This window comes from Felis catus, chromosome C1 (assembly GCF_018350175.1).
Source record: "Felis catus isolate Fca126 chromosome C1, F.catus_Fca126_mat1.0, whole genome shotgun sequence".
Lineage (NCBI taxonomy): Eukaryota > Metazoa > Chordata > Mammalia > Carnivora > Felidae > Felis > Felis catus.
In genome coordinates, this window is record NC_058375.1 from 19,504,072 (window position 1) to 19,522,185 (window position 18,114).

At 50.5% G+C, this 18,114-nt stretch overlaps 1 protein-coding gene across 2 annotated transcripts; it reads right to left on the bottom strand.

The window, feature by feature from the left end:
- Nucleotides 1–397: 397 nt before the first annotated feature.
- Nucleotides 398–12,558, bottom strand: TRIM63 (tripartite motif containing 63). Of its 2 annotated transcripts, XM_003989679.6 has the most exons (9): nucleotides 12,217–12,539; nucleotides 11,179–11,351; nucleotides 8,215–8,383; nucleotides 7,350–7,445; nucleotides 6,055–6,288; nucleotides 5,284–5,306; nucleotides 4,807–4,931; nucleotides 1,945–2,016; nucleotides 398–994 (listed from the first exon to the last, which is right to left on the bottom strand). In XM_003989679.6, exons 1-9 carry the CDS (start codon nucleotides 12,373–12,375, stop codon nucleotides 984–986), a joined length of 1,062 nt encoding a protein of 353 aa, XP_003989728.1. In that variant the 5' UTR covers nucleotides 12,376–12,539; the 3' UTR covers nucleotides 398–983. The 2 variants fall into 2 exon arrangements, with proteins under 2 accessions (XP_003989728.1, XP_019691993.3); XM_019836434.3 differs by lacking the exons at nucleotides 4,807–4,931; nucleotides 5,284–5,306 and having other exon boundaries at nucleotides 12,217–12,558.
- Between the last annotated feature and the right edge of the window lie 5,556 nt (nucleotides 12,559–18,114).

Sequence of the window (18,114 nt, forward strand, 5' to 3'; positions counted from 1 at the left end):
AGAGCGAGAGAACCCTAAGCAGACTCCGCGCCATCAGCACAGAGACTGATGCGGGCCTCGAACTCGCAAACCGTGAGATCATGACCTGAGCCGAAATCAAGAGTCAGACGCTTAACCGAATGAGCCACCCGGGCGCCCCTAGACTAAAGCATCGGAGCTTTCTCTGCTTCAGTCTCTGAAGAACCAGAGGACAAAGCATTGAACCTGTTTCTCCCAGCGGATTCTCCACGAAGCTCCCGTTGGGAAATGCTAATTTAGAGAACTCCTTCTTTGTCGGGATGGACTTCTAGCCTGGCCCTTACTGTCTGCCTCCTGCGGCACATTTTCCATCCGTTCTTTTGTCCAGCCTCTCCGCGCTCCCCTCTCGGGAACAACGAGGCGAATGAAACCCCAGCTCTTACGGTAATAACAGAAAGAGAGTGCTGTGCGTTTATTGAAACGACATATAACACAAACTCAGTTGCCGTCCCCTGTGTCAGGGACAGGCATCGACACCTGTACAGTACAGTATCCCTTTCTAGGCCTGCGAGTGCCACCCAGCCCTCCCTCCGAGGAAAGGAAGAGGGCAGCTGTGTCAGCCCGGCTCCCCTCCCCTCTTCCTAACAACAGCCAGGCCCGCCATGACCCGGCATTATCATACAAAAGTTCCTTTACAAAAAGCACCAGTTGGCATACATATACAAGTATATACAAAAATCACATTTAAAAAATGTACAAAAGACTCCATTTTGCACCAACGTGGAAAAGTGTCCCGTGTGGTTGTTTCAAGCACGTTTCCAATTCTGGTTCAGTGGCTGCTGGACACTTTGGTGGGGGTCCTACTGCCAGTCCCTGCTCTCTGAGCAGAGAGAAGATACACCTTCCCATTGCCCCTCCAGGGGCCCCGACCCCTCCCACCCTGGGCCTGTCACCAAGGCAGCTGGGCCCATCCCCACCCTCCCCAGTCTCTCTGCATCTAGAAGGTCTCTCCCTCATCCAGCTCCTTACTGGTGTCCTGAAAGAAAAAGACCGGGAAACACTAGGTGAGACAGGGCACAGGGGGGATCCGGGGCTTCCCAAGCCGCGGTGACAAAATGATCAGGCTCCAATTCCGGCCTGGCCTCTTCTTTTTAAACCCAAACAGAATTTAGTTGTCAAAACACCGTGGATAGCCCATCCAATGCAAAACTCCAGAAGAGTATCCCGTATTGTTCAACTGGATTGGAATTTAGTTCCAATAGTAAATTGGCTTGAAAAATAATTTTAGCACACATGTGCTAAAACATGTCCCTTCTAGGTGCCAGGCATTGTGTTAAATGATCATCTAATTTACTCTCCACCATAACCTTTTGAGGTCAGGAGTATTTTGTCCTCATGTACAGATGAGTAGCCCAAGACTCAGAACATTGGGAACAGGTCAGGATTATACTGCCCAGTATGGGGCGCCCGGGGGGCTCAGTCGGCTGAGCGGCTGACTTCGGCTCAGGTCATGATCTCGCAGTTCCCAAGCTCAAGCCCCGTGTCATGCTCTGTGCTGACACCTCAGATTCTGTGTCTTCCCCTCTCTCTGCCCCTCCCCTGCTCACGCTCAGTCTCGCTCGCTCTCCCTCTCAGAAATAAATATTTTAAAACATTTTTAAAAATTTCAGCATTCTGCTGGTCAAACAAAACACCTCAGTGCCAAGCCTGGTGTCTGTTACACTGTATTGCTCTCCACTCAGGAAGGTCATTTAGATATAAAATGGGAGCTTTTTATTATGGTTAGGTTTTTGGGTTTTTTTTCTCTCTAAGGTTAAAGGGAACAGGACTTTGCCTTCACAAAGGCGTCAAACACGTATTGGCATCATCGCCCTATATTGGCATCGTTTCCAGGGTCCCGCGTGGCGCTTTACACACCATCAGGACTTCATGTTGTTGAATGAATGAATTAATGAACGAATGAATGAAGGCAGATGGATTTCTTACCTTCTTCCTTTCCCTCTGTGGACTCTTCCTCTTCCTGATCTTCTTCGTCAATGAACTCTTCCTCTTCCTCATCTGTACGTGACAAAGAACAATCGTGTTAGGATGAGGCCGGTTCCTCCGAGAAGCCGCTCGAAGGGGCACCAGGCCGGAGACCGCACTTCTCCAAACCCCTCCCCATGCCCCCCGTGAGGGCCACGTGGCCATGCAGCGACATCAGTGGCCCCGGAGGTGACGAGCCCGCCAAGCCTAAGCTGCAGAGAGCCCTGCTTCCTTCCTCCTTCCCCCGGCCTCCTCCTCGCTTCCCACAGCCCTCCAAGGGAGAGGGTTCAAGACGCTCCTTTGGTCCGGTAGCAACAGCGGCTCCTATCTCACTTGACCTACCAGTGACCAGAGGGGGACTTTGGGAAAGCACACCTTGTGCTTGGGCACATCTCTCAGTTAGACAGGTACGTATCACCTGGAGAGAATGGACAAAAAACTCGAATTCTCAGGGATCAGAGTCCTTGTCTTGAAGGAATTTGCTCAGCCTTTGAAATCTGCTTGCCTAGAACTCCCTGTCCGGGTTTCCTCATTCCACAGCCTACAGAGGGGTGGCTGTGTTGGTGGGGGACACTCCTGGGGCCATCCGCTCCAAAGCTCTCTGGAGCGAGCCCCAGACAGGTGGTGACTGAGCCTCAAAACCTGTGTCCTCACCTTCCCATTCCAGGACATTGCCTCCAAGCTCCACTAACAGGGGACGTTTCTGTTCTCTACCCACCCCTGCCCGAGCCACTTCCTCGATGCTTTGGGGCCCTGAGGGGATCACCGCAGAGCCAGAGCATTTGTCCAGAGTGTGTAGGGAGAGGTTTGAAAGAGTTCATGCCTCCAACAGGTCAGCCCAATTTCCAGCTACATAGCTGGGGGTCTGTGCATAACCCAGGGGTTTCTGTTGTTTTTGCTGTTTAATTATCACAATGTAACTACTCTTAGCAGCCTGTGCTGGGCGCATATTACGTGCCAAGTGCCATGTCAAGCCTAGATGCATTGTCTCAGAGAATCCTCACCAGGGTCTTGGGAGCCAGATGGCCCTTGGTGGAGTCCACAGGGCTACTTACTAGCCGTGTGGGCTCCAGCAAATCACCGACCCTCCCTTGGCTTTATTTCCTTAACTACAAATGGAGATGACAACAGAAACTACCTCATGAAGTTCAATGACAGAATTTAGGTCACAGGCTTAGTGCCTGGGACACAGAAAGTGCTCGATAAATGCACTCCCCCATTTATACCCTCAGTATGAAAGACCTGAGCCTCAGGGCGATCGTGGAAGGCAGCGTGGGTCCCACAGTGTCATGCTGTTCACACAGTGCGATCCACTCGTGACTGTCTTAGCTTAAGGAGGGTAAGAGTGGAGCAGATGATCCACAGTCATGGACATGCCCAAGTCCCTTGGCATCTCAGCTTCGGGACGCATTTGGTCCTCACCCGTGAACGTGGTATTTTGGGGTTCTGAGCACAGATTCAACACTAGATTCTACAAGCTTGTGGGAGAGGTGCCAGCTCTGTCTTTCTCAGTTGGTCAGCGGAGCATCACCTCTCAAATCAATAACGACATTCAGCAAAATTGGATCCACTCTCTTTCTCTGTTGCTAAATAGCTACCTTGCAGCTGTGTGACCTTGAGCAAATTATTAAATCTTTGCTCTTTATCCGGTTTCCTCATTTTCCCTTATTATTTCTCCATTATTGTTATGATGATACTGCTACAATTATTATAGATACTCTATGACAGAGTAATTACAAACAGAAATGAGGATATAATACAGGTAAATTAAGGTGTGTGAGTATCAGAGATGTAGCATTAAGAAGCTGAAGTGAAGGGGCGCCTGGGTGGTGCAGTCGGTTAAGCGTCCGACTTCAGCCAGGTCACGATCTCGCGGTCCGTGAGTTCGAGCCCCGCGTTAGGCTCTGGGCTGATGGCTCAGAGCCTGGAGCCTGTTTCCGATTCTGTGTCTCCCTCTCTCTCTGCCCTTCCCCCGTTCATGCTCTGTCTCTCTCTGTCCCAAAAATAAATAAACGTTGGAAAAAAAAAAAAAAGCTGAAGTGAAGACCAGCTTTAGGCAATCACTAGGACATGTCTAGTACCTGACAAGCTGCTCTGTGCTGATATCTTATTTGTTGCAACAGCACCATGATGTGGTCATTATTAGTAGGTCCGTGGCTTTTTTTTTTTTTTTTTTTAAAGTAGGCTCCATGCCCAGCATGGGGCTTAAAGTCACAACCTTGAGATCAAGAGTCCCATGCCCCTCCAATTGAGCCACCCAGGTGCCCCTCCTAGGCCCATGTTCAACCTAATTTTGAAGTTAGAAAATGCAGCTCAGGGGCGCCTGGCTGACTCAATGAGAGGAGCGTGCAACTCTTGATGTCGGGGTCATGAGTTTGAGCCCCACGTTAGGTGTAGAGATTACTTAAAATAATAAAAATTTAAAAAGAAAGAAAGAGAAAGAAAAGAAAGGAAAAGAAAAGAAAAGAAAAGAAAAGAAAAGAGAAACTAAGAAAGAAAATGCAGCTCAGAGAGGTGGGGGGGCTCACCGAAGGTCACCCAGATAACAAGTGGTAGAACCAGGATTTGAACTTAACCTGCCAGACTGCAGTTGCCATGCTCTTTCTACTGCCCCATGCCTCCGTGCAGTGGATCCAGACATAATTTATTGAGCACCAATTATGTACCAGGCACTGTGCTAGGCTCTGGGCTCATCCAGAAGTTGGCTATATGAGTTTGAGAGTTTGCTAGTGTATCTGCCTGCACACGGGGCTCAGTAGAAGGGAAGCAAGTTTCCAGGGGTCCAGCGGGAAAGTACATGCATGGCGGGGCCACCTCCTTTACCTGTCCCAAAGTCGATGGCCCTCAGGGTGTCTGCTATGTGCTCTAAGTCCAAGGTAAAGTAGTCCATGTTTTCAAAGCCCTGTTCTGTCTTCCCCAGCTGGCAACCCTTGGAAGCTTCCACAATGCTGTGAGGGAGGAAGAGAGAAACGGGGCGGCGGCACAGGGTAAGATTGCTGGGCCTCCGTGAAAGAAGAGGGTGTCTCAGCTCCAACCCGCACCTGTGCACATCCTTGTGCCCACACCCAGGCCTGGCACCTAAAGGCTCCCCCTGGAGGGTGGAGTGTTTCCTCGCCAGTCACAAGCAGCATGGGTGGTCCAAGAAGACAGGGGATGCAAAGCCCAGGAAAGCTAGCCTGAGGTAGACCCTCCCAGTAGACCTAATGCAAAGGGGGAGACCCACTGGACAGAGGTGAGAGGCCCTGGTGGGAGCTAGGAGCTAGGTGGGAGCTAGGATCAGAGCTCTAGAGAGACACTGACCTTTTGATGAGTTGCTTAGCACTCTGTGGGAGGAAAGAGAGAGAGCAAAGGTTAGGACTGCAGAAGAAGTAGCCCCAAGAAGTCAGCAAAACCAGTCACGGTGCCACAGATGGGCACTTGGTGCCCGTCCCTAGCCCCCTTGTGACCTGCTCCCTGCCCTGAGTTGAACAGAGCTTGTACCTTTTCCCTCTGTTCACGGTCCGCACAGGTGTCGGTCATCACCCTAGGACCCATCCACTGTCGTGGCAGGAAGCTTGGATTTTAGGGGTATCATTCGAAACACTCTTAAACCCCCAAACCCCCAAGATGAGAATCATTCCCTAGTCACCTTTTTGTACCCAATGTCTTGTTTTCTACAGAAAAATTTCCTGTATTTCCTAAGCACATACTGTGGACCGGGCTTTGTGCCTTATAAGCTGATCCTTTTGTGTCTCCCCCAACAAGCTTTTCTTAGGGCAGGGCTGTGTCTCAGTCCTCTCTGTGGCTGGCCTACAGTTGGTGCTCAACAAATGGCCTCCACACGAATACCACATTTTGTAGCTTACAAAGCCATTCCACAAATACCCTCCTCTTTGATCCTTCTAAAATCAGCCGAGAGGAAGGAAGGTAGGAATTGTTGCAGGCCTGTTTTACAGACGAGGACACTGAGGCTTAGAGCTTTAAGTGGTTTGCCCAGGGGCACGTGGGTGACCAGTGATGCAGCGTGGCTCACACCTTAGACAGAACTGGTGGGTTGAAGCGACTTGCCCACACCCTCCTAGTCCTGCTCACCAAGAGAAAGATGGCCCCACCAGGCTCGTCCAGGGACTGGATGGCTGTCTCCACCAGCTTAGTGGATTTGTCCAGTTGCTCCCGGTACTGCTGGATGAGGGCCTCGATGAAGCTGAGCTTCTCCTCCTGCTCCCGTGTGATCCGCTGCAGCAACTCGCTCTTCTTCTCGTCCAAGATGGCGTACAGGACGTCAAACTTCTGGCTCAGCTCTTCCTTCACCTGGTGGCTGTTGTCCTGGGGACAGAAATCTCAGAGTCACATCCTGTGGGGTCCTCCTCTCTATCCCCAGCACTTCCCTCCTGGGACGTTTGGAGGCTGGTGTCACGGAGAAAGCTAGCCCCTTCCTCAAAAATAGACTCCAGGGTCAAGTGGGATGATGGATTCTGGGCTTCCTGTGTGCTCCCAAGCCACTCTCCTCCCACCCCCCCCCCTCCCCATTTTACAACCAAGACTGGATTTGGGAAGCTCTACATCTGCAGGGGCAGAGAAACAGTTCTTCCTCTAGTGGCCTCCTCACTGAGTCTCCCTGCTCTCATAGATGTTATTACATCTCAGTTTCCTTACCTGTAAAATGGGTATAATCATAGTATCTCATAAGAATGGGGGCTCTAGCATCCTCTATCAGACTGGGAGCACCTCGTGAGTAGTAACGATGTCCCCCTCCTTCCTTGGGGGCCATCCTTCACACAACTCTTCCTCCACTAGGAGTATGATGATCCATTCCCCCCCTTCTCATCTCCAGACCCCACGTCAAGTGGAGTGGAAAGTCACGGATGCTTTTACAGGGATAGAAAAGTTTCCTTCTGCCTCTACAGTGTCGCTACTCACTGTGTTGTGGTCCATGGACCAGCAACTGGGGCACAAAGAAATGCAGAATCTCGTGCCTCCTTCCAGACCTACTGAATCAGAACTTGAACTTTAATAGGATTCCAGGGTGGATTTGAATGCACTTTCAAGTCTGAGAAGCTTTAGTCTACAGCATATCAAAGACAAGGCTCTGAAAACTACAAGTGCTGAATAAATACTGGGAATTATTGTTGGGATGCTCCTGAAGTCAGGAACCAGGTCTGTCTTGTTCACCACCCCATCCCCAGTGCCTTTGGCAGGGCCTGACACAATGTTCCAGAAGCATTTGGTAAATGAGTGGATGAATGGATTAGTCGGTCCCTCCTCCACGATCCCTGCCTCCAGGCCCCAACCATTAGCCACAACCCACAGGGGAGCCTTCACCCCAGAGACCAGGCTGCACCAGGAGGCTTCAGACCCCCAGAGTCTGAAGTTCTTCTTCCCCTCACCTTGGTTACCCGACAGGAGTCCTCCAGCTGAGTGATGATGGTCTGTACTCGGTCGTTCCCCGCCACCAGCATGGAGATACAGTTACTCAGCTCCGTCTAGATGGGGGGAGGGGATGGGGGATCAGGGGAGGAGAGACAAAAATAGTCTCAGGGCCTGTCTTCTTGGGGGTGGCACCCTCACTCCCCTCTCTGCTAGAAAGAGCCTCTTGCTGAGGTGCAGCTCAGGGCCAGAGCAGAGAGCATCGGAGAAATACCGCATCCCTTATTTTGCAGATGAGGCCCAGGAAGGAGAAATGAGGAAAAAGCACAGCAACATTCTGGCAGCGGAAGGGCTTGTTTCGAGGAAAGAAGGGATGCAGGAAAGAAACCGAGTTGGAGAGTTCTAGAAGGGAGAGATCGAGAGAAGGGTGGGAGGCAGGGAAGAAGTGTCCGGAAAGAGGGGCCACAGCTTACTGCATGGACAGGATGATAGGGCTCCCACAGGCCTGGAGGCCAAGGGAGAGGGCTCCCAGCCACCCCCTGCTTAGGAGAGGTCACCAGCACAGGAAGAGGTATCTGGGCCCAAAGCACACTGGGATGCAAAGGTCGTGGCCTGAGAGGACCCTGGTGGCCTGGCCCAGGGGTCCGGTCTCTCCCCTGTGGCCACACCCAGATGCTCTCAAGTGGCTCTAAGTATAACCCATGAGCTCAGCCACCTCTCCCAGGAAGGCAGGAGCTGCTGTCCCTGTGGCCTGGGAAGTCCCTCCAGAGGGACTATTCCTGAAAGGCCGGCTCAGCAGATCTACAGGGATCACATCCACATCCTGAATCATCTGGCCATGCCTGGCCGACCCAGGCTGGGGGTAGAAGTGGCACCAGCCAGTACCTTTTGTCCCTGGAAGACGCTCTGCAGCGGGGCCACCTCGCAGGCCTTGTGAGCCCCAAACACCTTGCACATGGAGCACGTGGGCATCTCGCACGTGAGACAGTAGATGTTGATTTTCTCATCTTCGTGCTCCTTGCACATGGGGTGGTTGCCCTTCTGTAGGGGCCGACTGCAGTGGAGAAGAGTCGCAAGTCACACGGTGAGCGTTCCGAGTCCCTGCCTCCTCCCCAGCTCCAGGGGGCCACCCCCAGATCTATGGCCTGAGCTCTCAGTGATTGGCTGTTCTCAACCCTTTTCATTTTCTGGGGCCAGGAAAGCCAGGGACACCGAGGCTGTCCTCAGATCCTTGGCCCCAAACTCTGGGGGATGGAGTTGCCATAGGACCCTGCCAGTGCAGGACTTGGGAAAGGTTGTAGAATCCCAGAGTCAGAACCGGGGACATTTTTGAGAAGAGGAAACTGAACCCCAGAAAGGTGAATTGACTTGCCCAAGGTCACCCATCAAGTCAGGGCAGGGGAGGCAAGAGTGCATTGATCTAATTATAGTCCCCGTAGCTCTTGGTTACTACAGGCCTGACCTGAGCAAAGCAATTTATACTCATGGCCTCACTGAATTCTATATTTAATCCACCAGACTGTAACCTCCACCACAGCAGGGAAACCTGTCTATTCTCTTCACCCCGGAATTTGCAGGGTACGGTACGTGTCTTGGAGGAGGTGGTAATTCAACAGGTGGAGAGAATCTATCAGTAAGTATGGTAAGTGAGGGTGTCATCGGGCTCAGAGAAGGAAGAAATGTGTGCGCCCCAAGTCACACAATCAGAAAAAGGGCAGCCCAGGGATGACCAACAGCCCAGCCTGAGCCTTGGCTTACAATCCAGAAAGTCTCTCCAGCGTCCAGTTTTCTCCTTCCCAAACACACATTCTTTCTCCCTCGGTCGTTGTCTTTACTTAGGGACTCTGACATCTTATTTGTGCTTCTCTTGGGGTATCGGTTACTTCCTCCCCGAGGTTCAGTTTTTTTGGGTCTAGCTCCTATTTCCCCAGCTAGACTACACTCATTTAGATTCAACACCATGTCTACACCACCTCTGCTTTCCCAGCCCCTACCACAGCAAGCATCTCATAAATGTCAAATGGCGACTGTCCCCCGTCCCTGCCAGGGCCTCACCCCTGAACAGCTTTGGACAACGGATCACACCCCCAGACATTATTGTCTCCGCTGGTTCTTAAATCAACCCCTCTCCAGACTTGTCTTTTTCCGTCTTTTAACCCAGCGCCCTCCCCACCCAATGCCGGCAGGGGTCACTCTCTACCCACCCACCCAGGAAATCGAGCTCTGGAATGGCTGTAGCGGCAGAGGTGAGGGAAGACCCTGAGGGTCTGGTGCCCGTGCCCACTGCCATCCCAGATGCCCATTCTTCCAACCCCAGGCATCAGCATCTGGGTTCAAATCCAGACTGTTCCTCCACTCACTCATTTTGTGACCTTGGGCAAGTGATTTCACCTCTCTGAGGCTTGGTTTTATCCCAGAGCCACTGGGATCATGGCAGTTGTCTGCAATGAACGTGTAGAGCCTGGCACAGAGCAGACCCCCCAAAAAGGGAGGCTATCATTGCCATTCAACGATGTGGAAAGGCCTTGAAGGGTTCAAACATAACATGCTCTTCATAGGTCGACACTGGGGGGCGGGGAGGCTACTGTTTAGATGCAATATTGATTTCGTTATTATGATAATGATCAGTAATGTATATGCACTTTTGCAGTGGTGAACTCCAGCAACACGAGAGGCAACAGCAGTCAGGAGTGTTCACCATGGAGTCAGACAGGCTCTCTCTCCGCTTCACACTTGCTGAGGAGCCTTAGACAAACCTCTGACCCCCTCTGAGCTTCCATTTCCTCATTGGAAAATGCGGCTAAGAATGCCGTATGGATTACTGTGAGAATTAAATAGGGATCGTGCATGGAAGATGCTTAGTACCGTGCCTGGACATGGGAGGTGCTCAGTAAATATTTGATATTTTTAACATTTCCCATCAAAGCCCTATTTGACAGCCACAGGAACAAACCTCACTGTCCCCTTCTGCAGACAGGGGAAATGAAGGCTCAAAGACTCACCGGAGATTCCCACAGTAGATTAGTGACAGAGTCAGGGCTTTTTCTCACTGACATTGGTCTGTCACCTCTCCTTAGGCAGGACACTGCCAGCAGGCAGGCACCTGGTGACGGTTTAGGACCAAAGGATGCGAGGGCAGCAGCCTGGGAGTCTTGTCAGGTGTCTGGATTTGTAAAGATCTCTCTGGTGGCCGTCTCTCTCTGTCTCTCTGTCTCTGTCTCTCTGTCTCTCTGTCTCTCTCTGCCTGAGACAGAGCTGCTGTTTTACAAACAGGGAGACCTGGGGCCAGATCTGCAGGGCCCATTCCCAGCCCATTCCACTCCCCAGCTGGGAAAGCTTAGGTAATTGACTTCGCCTCTTTGAGCCTCAGCTTCCTCATCCGTGGAATGGGGATGATAAAAATCATGCCTGATCCACGGGATTATTGTGCAGCAGCAGGAGGAAGCGTCCCCGGGGCCTGGGATGGTAGCTGTTGCCTTCACTATGGAGAAACTGGCCGCGTTCTCTCTGGGCCCTTTTCTCTGCCTGTCACAGCCACTAGCTGGCCCCAGGGTCTTCCTCTCCCTCTCACAACTCGGCCTTCCCCTGGTTCCTGTCTCAGTCTCTCCCAGGAGGGCAGCCTGGTGTCTGGGCCCCTTCCCATTCACTGAGTGACACCGAGAGCCAGTGCTGGAGATGGGAATGAGCCTCTGTTCTGCCTGAGGAAGCCGGACACGGCTCTCTGGACTGACTAGTGTGTCTCTTCCAGCCAGGGCACTGGATCCTGGGCCGATGGGAAGGAGCCTGGGAGAGCTGGGCACTGGCCATCTGGGGAGGAAGGACGGGCCCCCAGCAGCAAAGCACACTGACCTGGAACACTCCTGCTTGTAGATATCAATGATGTTCTCCACCAGCAGATTCCTCTGCAGGCCATACACTCCATGACGATCCATGATCACCTCGTGGCGGCAGGAGGGGCAGCGGAAACGGCCCCCAGACATGGACACAGACCCGACCCGATTGGTCCAGAAGGGATTGGCGGCCTGCGGGCGGCAAGGGCAGGGGTGAGGCCTGGGACGATCTCCCATCGTCCTTCTTCCTGCTTCCCTCAACCGTTCTGGTCAAACCATTTGACCCGGAGCTCCCCATCCTGAGATGAGAGCCAGCCCACTTACACGGGGAACACTCGAGAAGTAACATAGCAGTCAGCGAGTTTGGGAGTCAGCAGACCTAGGTTCAAGCCACGGCTATCCTCTGAATGACTTTGGGCAAGCACCCTTCTCACTCTTAAGCCTCCGTTTACCCATTCATGCAGTGGGCATTATCTCTACAGCCAACTATGTAGGCCTCTACTTGAAAGATAGAAGAGTAAGAGAACATTTTGTAAAGGGCTGCTTCCCAGCCAGGACGCCCCTCCCATTCCTTTGTTAAGAAGATGGATCCCTTCCAGCCCCTTATTACCGGCAACAGACTTGAAAGGGAAGGTGCCTCTATTGCCCAGTGCCTCCTGGCCACCCTCCTCCTAAAGCTCTGGGCCCCCTGCCACCAGGGAGCTGGCTCCAGCCTCAGGGGTCTGGTTTCTCTCTCCTGCCTCTCCCACTTATCGCTTGAGGCATTTGACTCCTGATTGGAGAGTCAACTGCGGGCTCAGGGCAGCGGTGGGGGCTGCGGGCAGGGTGGGGAGGGGAAACACGCGTCATGGAGAAGGAATGGGGCAGCCAGAGCCGCCTCCGAGCCCCCCGCCCCCAGCCCAGAGGCCTCTGCAGGGGCTTCGCTCTAGACGGGAGAAAACCAGCCCTGGTTTAGAAGTCCTAGACTTAGTCCTAGACTAAGCGAGAACGGCTTTCACCACAGGAGCACTGAGCGGCCACCTGGGGCCCCAGGACGGGGCTGTGCCCAAGCACTGACCTGGAAGATGTCATTGGCACACTTCCGGCAGAGGTTGTGCTGACACGGCAAGATGACCACCGGCTTGGTAAACATCTCCAGGCAGATGGGACAGATCAGCTGCTTCTCCAGGTTCTCCATGGGGTTCCCATCCTGGATCAGGCTTGACTTATAATCCATACTGTCAGGAGGTCTGGGGGTTCACCTGGCTGCCTCCTTCACCTGCCTCGCTCTAAGTAGACCTGGGGTCTTGCCTTTGTCACAAAGTACCCAGCCAGAGCCTCTTTGCCTTCCTCTCCTGGCGCCCGAATTCTGTCTTGGTCTGCGGCCCCTCTGATATTTATAGCTGGGTCCTGGTCACATGAGCCCCAGGAGGGGACCAGCTGAACATTCCGATGCCAAGTGGCTGGCTGGGGCTTGAGTTTCCTCCAGGCCTGAAAGACCGGCCCTCTCAAATCACATGTAGGGATGAGCAATCACTGTTCTCCTGGGAGGAGGGTCGTAAACAAGAACAGCCTGTTCGTGGGCAGGCGTGGGGGGAGGAGTGGGTACCAGAATTTCCTGCAGAAACTAGTCTTCCTCCCATGCCAGCCTGGTAAGCCAGCTATGGGACCCAAGGAGTGGGCTACTGGGATTTGCAGGGTTAATAGCCAGTGATCCTTCACTGCCCTAAATCCCCTCCTCTAGAGTACTGACTAGCTCCCAAGTACTCAAGAAGAGGAGTCTGGGCAGTCCCTCTCTCTGACCCCATCCCTGAGCACAGCATGTTGCTAGAGACCTTCAGACCCCACCCCAGCTAGCCCATCCCTCCTGCGTCCACTGACCACTAAGTTCACTTTAATGATGAAAGGGCTTCCTTGAGACATAGTGCAGAACCCTTGCTTTATAGATTTTGACACTGAGGTCTAGGGAAAGAAAGGGCCTTATTCAAAGTCACTTCGAAAGTCAGTGGCAAAGCCACGAATCCTTTTCATTCATCAGACATTTTTCTGAGTACTAACTATACAGCAGACACCAGGGTGACAGATGGGTGAGTAATGCTTTCCTGCCCTGAGAAGCTCACAGCCTAGGGAGGGAGACAAGCAGAAATAGCCATCACGTGGGGCCACAAAACCCTACCTGGACACGTAGAGGTTATCCAGATGCTCCCCTCTCCTCTCTGCACAAATTTAAATTTGTCTCTATGTTTTTCTGGACATCTTCTGTGGTGGCAGATGGAAGTCATTAGAGCAGTTCCAATGACTATTTTTAAGGGAGAATCTCATGCAAAGGGATATGGGGCCAGCCAGTGTCAGGGGCCGGGACGAGAGTGGGAGCAGTGACAGCAGGCCTCACGATAAGCCTAAAAGGCTGTAGAACATACAGCAGTGTCCAGGGTCTCATGAAAAAAGGGCGGTAGGAGGGTAGGTTGGATCACCTCAGCCTGGAGAAGAGCCTTGGAACCTTGAGACAAGGTCCAGTGAGTGGTGAGGGCAGAGGAGCCAACCAACTTTGGGAAGGGAAGAAAATGGGAGTGAGAAGAAGAGGAGTAACCAGTCACAGAAGAAGGAGAGGTCCAGAGGACAGGAGGACGAGCTTTGTTGGAGGTCTCTGCTGTGATGTTCCAACAGCACCTCAAACTCATTATACCCCCCAAGCAGAGCACCTCGCTTTTTTTTTTTTTTTAAGAATCTTTTTTTAAGGAATCTCTACAGCCAACGTGAGGCTCAAACTCACAACTCCGAGATCAAGAGTCACGCTTTCCACCTACTGAGCCAGCCAGGCACCCCATGAGGCCGGAGAATTTTAAGGAGAGGGTGGTCCCCCCCAAAATATTAATGGCTAGCTTTTGCTGAGCACTTACCAAGTGCCAGGCACTGTGTTAAGCACTTCGCATGCATTGTTTCATTTCAGCACCCCAACAGCCAACAACATAAGAACTGTTCTATTCCCATTCCGCAGATAAGGAAACTCCAGGACAAACAATAAAATAACTGATATGAAGTAACACAGATTGGAAGAAATGGCTCTAGGATATGAATCCAGATGTGCTTGACTCTACTGAACTGCAGGTCAACACTGCCAAGTCAGCTATGGGTTGGAAGAAGGGGGAGGGTTGAAAAGAGGCCATCTCTTCTTCCTTGCTCACACAGCCTTGTTCAGATATCAGCACCATTCTCCAGGAGGTGGACTTCTCCAAGGCCCCAGGAGACTAAGCCTTAAACCTGTCAACATAATCCCATTCTCCTTTGCCCAAGTGACACAGTTATGGCCTCAGAGACCCAAGAACTCACGGAAGTGGGCTAAAGATGAAGGATCCTCCCCTCCACCACCAGATGAAAAGTGAAATTCCAAAGGAAATCTTCATTCTTGCCTTGAATGGGGCTGTGAGAGGGTAGGGCAGCTACCCTGCAACCAAGATGGCGGGCAAATCTCAGGAAGACATCCACTCCCTGAAAACAGCAAAAAAGTACTATAGATAACGCCCTGGTCATTGATGACATCACTGTGCTACCAGTTTACCTGCCCCTGGAGCTGTCCCCCACCCCTGACTATTTAGGATGTGAGATAACAAAGGGCATCATAGTGTAATTACTCTTGTTACTTGCAGCAGAGATCACTCTATATACATTCAAGACTCCATCTCGATGTGCCAATGATCCTCAGATCTCTAATTCCAGTTCAGATCTCTCTCTCCCTTAAGCTGAAGATTTGTTGGAGATCTCTGCTGTGGTGTTCCAATAGCACCTCAAACTCATCAGACCCCCAAGCAGAGCACCTAGCACCTCCTTGTGTTTTCCTAGTCTCATGTCTCTGTGAACACCACCACCGTTCACCTATTTGTGCAGACCAGAAAGCTGAGAGCTATCCTTGGGCTTCCCTGCCCCCCACTGCACACCTCATCAATCTCTGCATCAAGCATGGTCGATCTTTGCACCCCACTTGTTATCTTACCATTATATGGTTGTGAGTATGATTCTCCCTCTGGACCTTGAAGACTTTGAGGATAAAGACTGTCTCTGTGGATTCTGTACCCCCAGTGACACAGTAGGTACTCAACAAATATTTCTTAAATGAGTGGACTAGTGAATGAATGAGTTAAATTTTTTTTTTAATGTTTATCTATTTTTGAGAGAGAGAGAAAGAGACAGAGTGTGAGTTAGGAAGTGGCAGAGAGAGAGGGAGACACAGAATCTGAAGCAGGCTCCAGGCTCCAAGCTGTCAGCCCGGAGCCAGATTCAGGGCTCAAACTCACCAACCATGAGATCATGACCTGAGCTGAAGTCGGATACTTAACCAACTGAGCCACCAACTGAGCCACCCACTGAATTAGTGAGTTAAGTAAGGGAACAACAGGATCACTGTTAGACTTGGGAAAGATTAAGGTATTTGAGCATTTTTTGTTTGTTTTGACTGACACATTGGAAAGAAAGTACTGGAAGATTGGGAGGAGGGTGACTGAGCAAATGCTACAGCCTTGGAAGAGAAGTACACTCTTTGTCTTTAGTTGGGAGGATAGGAAAGAGGAGAGGATGGAACTGAGAATCCAGTCCTGGGAAGTGGAGAGAAAGGTGCTCATATTGATGACCTCAGTCACGAGGGAGTTGAGATCAACTTCTGAGGGGGAAGCAGGGGGAAGGGTAGCATGAGTGGGTGGCCCAGCCAGTGCGAAGCACAAGAGGAAGTCCCCCAGAGAGGGATAGAAGGGCTGTGCAAGGGCAGAAGAGCCTCGCTGGTGTTTCATAACCCGGCTTTGCTATTTGCGAGGAGCCATTCACATGGTTCTGTTGACTTTCCCCAGCCACAGTTGGCAGTCCAGGTGCAAAAACCACGCAAATGGACAGTGGGATCGACTCCAGCCTGGGCCTTGGCCAGGCCAGCACTGCTGAAAGTCAAGGGGTGAGGAAGGGGAATTCCCACGTGGGCCATGCTGGGCATCAAAACACGTCTTGCCATTTAATCCTCACAACAGATCTGCAAGGGAGGTATTATGATCCTCGTTTTCCCAGGAGGAAACAAGATTCAGAGAATTAATTGGCTTGGCCAAAGTCACACAGCCACAAGTGGCACAGCAGAGCTGGGTTCCTATCCAAGTTAGCCTGACTCCTAAACCTGTGCTCCTCACACCAAAGCATTTATTGAGTGCTTACTGCATGCCAGGCATTGTGCTAAGCCCTTCCCATCCACGCTCCCTTGTTCAGTCCTCAAAATAACTCAGTGAGGCACTGATCATGATTTTCCCAAAAGCAGCTGAGCAAAGAGACTCAGAGAGGTTAAGTCACTTGGCAAAGTACCCCAGCTAGTGAGTGGCAGAGCCAGGATCAAAACCAGGAAGTTATAAACCAGTACCATTACCAGTTACTGGAACATACTAGAAAGCTATGGCCTGACAGATGAAAAGACAGACACAGAATATCAGTGGTGCATCTGAGCCCAGAGCTTTTGATGACTACATTTTACTGCTTCCCTCCCTTCATGTCTCCTTGCTTATTTATTTTTACTTTTTATTGTTTGTTTGATTGATTGATTGATTGATTGATTGATTGGTTTTTTTCACACCCAACATGAAGCCCAACATGGGGCCTGAACTCACAACCCAGAGATCAAGACCTGAGCTGAGATGAAGAGTTGGACACCCAACCAACTAAGCCACCCAGGTGCCTCTGTTTATGCTTTTATTTTTTATTTTTACTGTTTATTAATGAAAATTTTAAACACACAGAAGTAGAGAGAATAGTATAATGAACTCATATAACCAAACTCAGTTTCAACTGTTACCAACAGTTCCCCAATCTTACTTCATCTAATACCCCACACACTTCTTTTGTCTGATATTTTAAAGCAGACCTTAGACATCAAGCAATTTTATCCATAAATACTTCAGTAAGCATTTCTAACCGATAAGGATTTTCTTGGTACATAATCACAATGCCATCATCACATCTAACAAAAATAACAAGAATTTCTTAATATTATCTAGTTTCCAAACCATCTTCCGAGGATGCTGATTGTCTCAAATGTCTTTTTACAGTTAGTTTTACAAATGAGATCCAAATAAGGTCTTCCACATGATAATTCACTGTTTTCATCTCATCAATGGCTTTTAATCTATAGCAATTGCCTTCTCCGCCATTCTTCTGTGCCATTGATTTGTCAGAGAATGATTCAGGGTATTATGATCCTCATTTTGACATATCAGAAACTGAAGTTCAGAGAAGTTAAGCAACTTGCAGAACATCACCCAGCTAAGAGACAGACTTCATCTGGGACTGCCCCCAAAGTCTGTTACTAGTGGGAGGAGCTTAGTACCCAAGGGGGTCCCAGCTGGGTAGGGGTTGGCAAAGCAGCAGGGGCAATGGTCTGGACCTGACAATAAAAAGAGGTGATGGGAAGTAATAATAATTATTACACTATTTTTTAAATTTTATTTTTAATTTTTTTTAATTTACACCCAACTTAGCATACAGTGCAACAATGATCTCAGGAGCAGATTCCTTAATGCCCCTTCCCCATTTAGCCCATCCCCCCTTCCACAACCCCTCCAGTAACCCTCAGTTTGTTCTCCATATTTATGAGTCTCTTGTGTTTGGTCCCCCTCCCTGTTTTTATATTATTTTTGTTTTCCTTCCCTTATGTTCATCTGTTTTGTCTCTTAAAGTCCTGAGATGAGTGAAGTCCTATGGTTTTTGTCTTTCTCTGACTGACTAATTTCACTTAGCATAATACCCTCCATTTCCATCCACGTAGTTGCAAATGGCAAGATTTCATTCTTTTTGATTGCCAAGTAATACTCCATTGTATATATATACCACATCTTCTTTATCCATTCATCCCATTGATGGACATTTGGGCTCTTTCCATACTTTGGCTATTGTTGATAGTGCGGGTATAAACATGGGGTGCATGTGTCCCTTCAAAACAGCGCACCTGTATCCCTTG

Excerpts from the sequence above, each read along its gene's own strand:
- TRIM63 (XM_003989679.6), bottom strand. The coding sequence starts at position 12,375 with ATGGATTATAAGTCAAGCCTGATCCAGGATGGGAACCCCATGGAGAAC. Across the intron at positions 8,384-11,178 it reads TACAAGCAGGAGTGTTCCAG|TCGGCCCCTACAGAAGGGCA; the intron begins GTCAGTGTGCTT and ends TCTCCACTGCAG. Across the intron at positions 2,017-4,806 it reads GGCCATCGACTTTGGGACAG|ATGAGGAAGAGGAAGAGTTC; the intron begins GTAAAGGAGGTG and ends TGTCACGTACAG.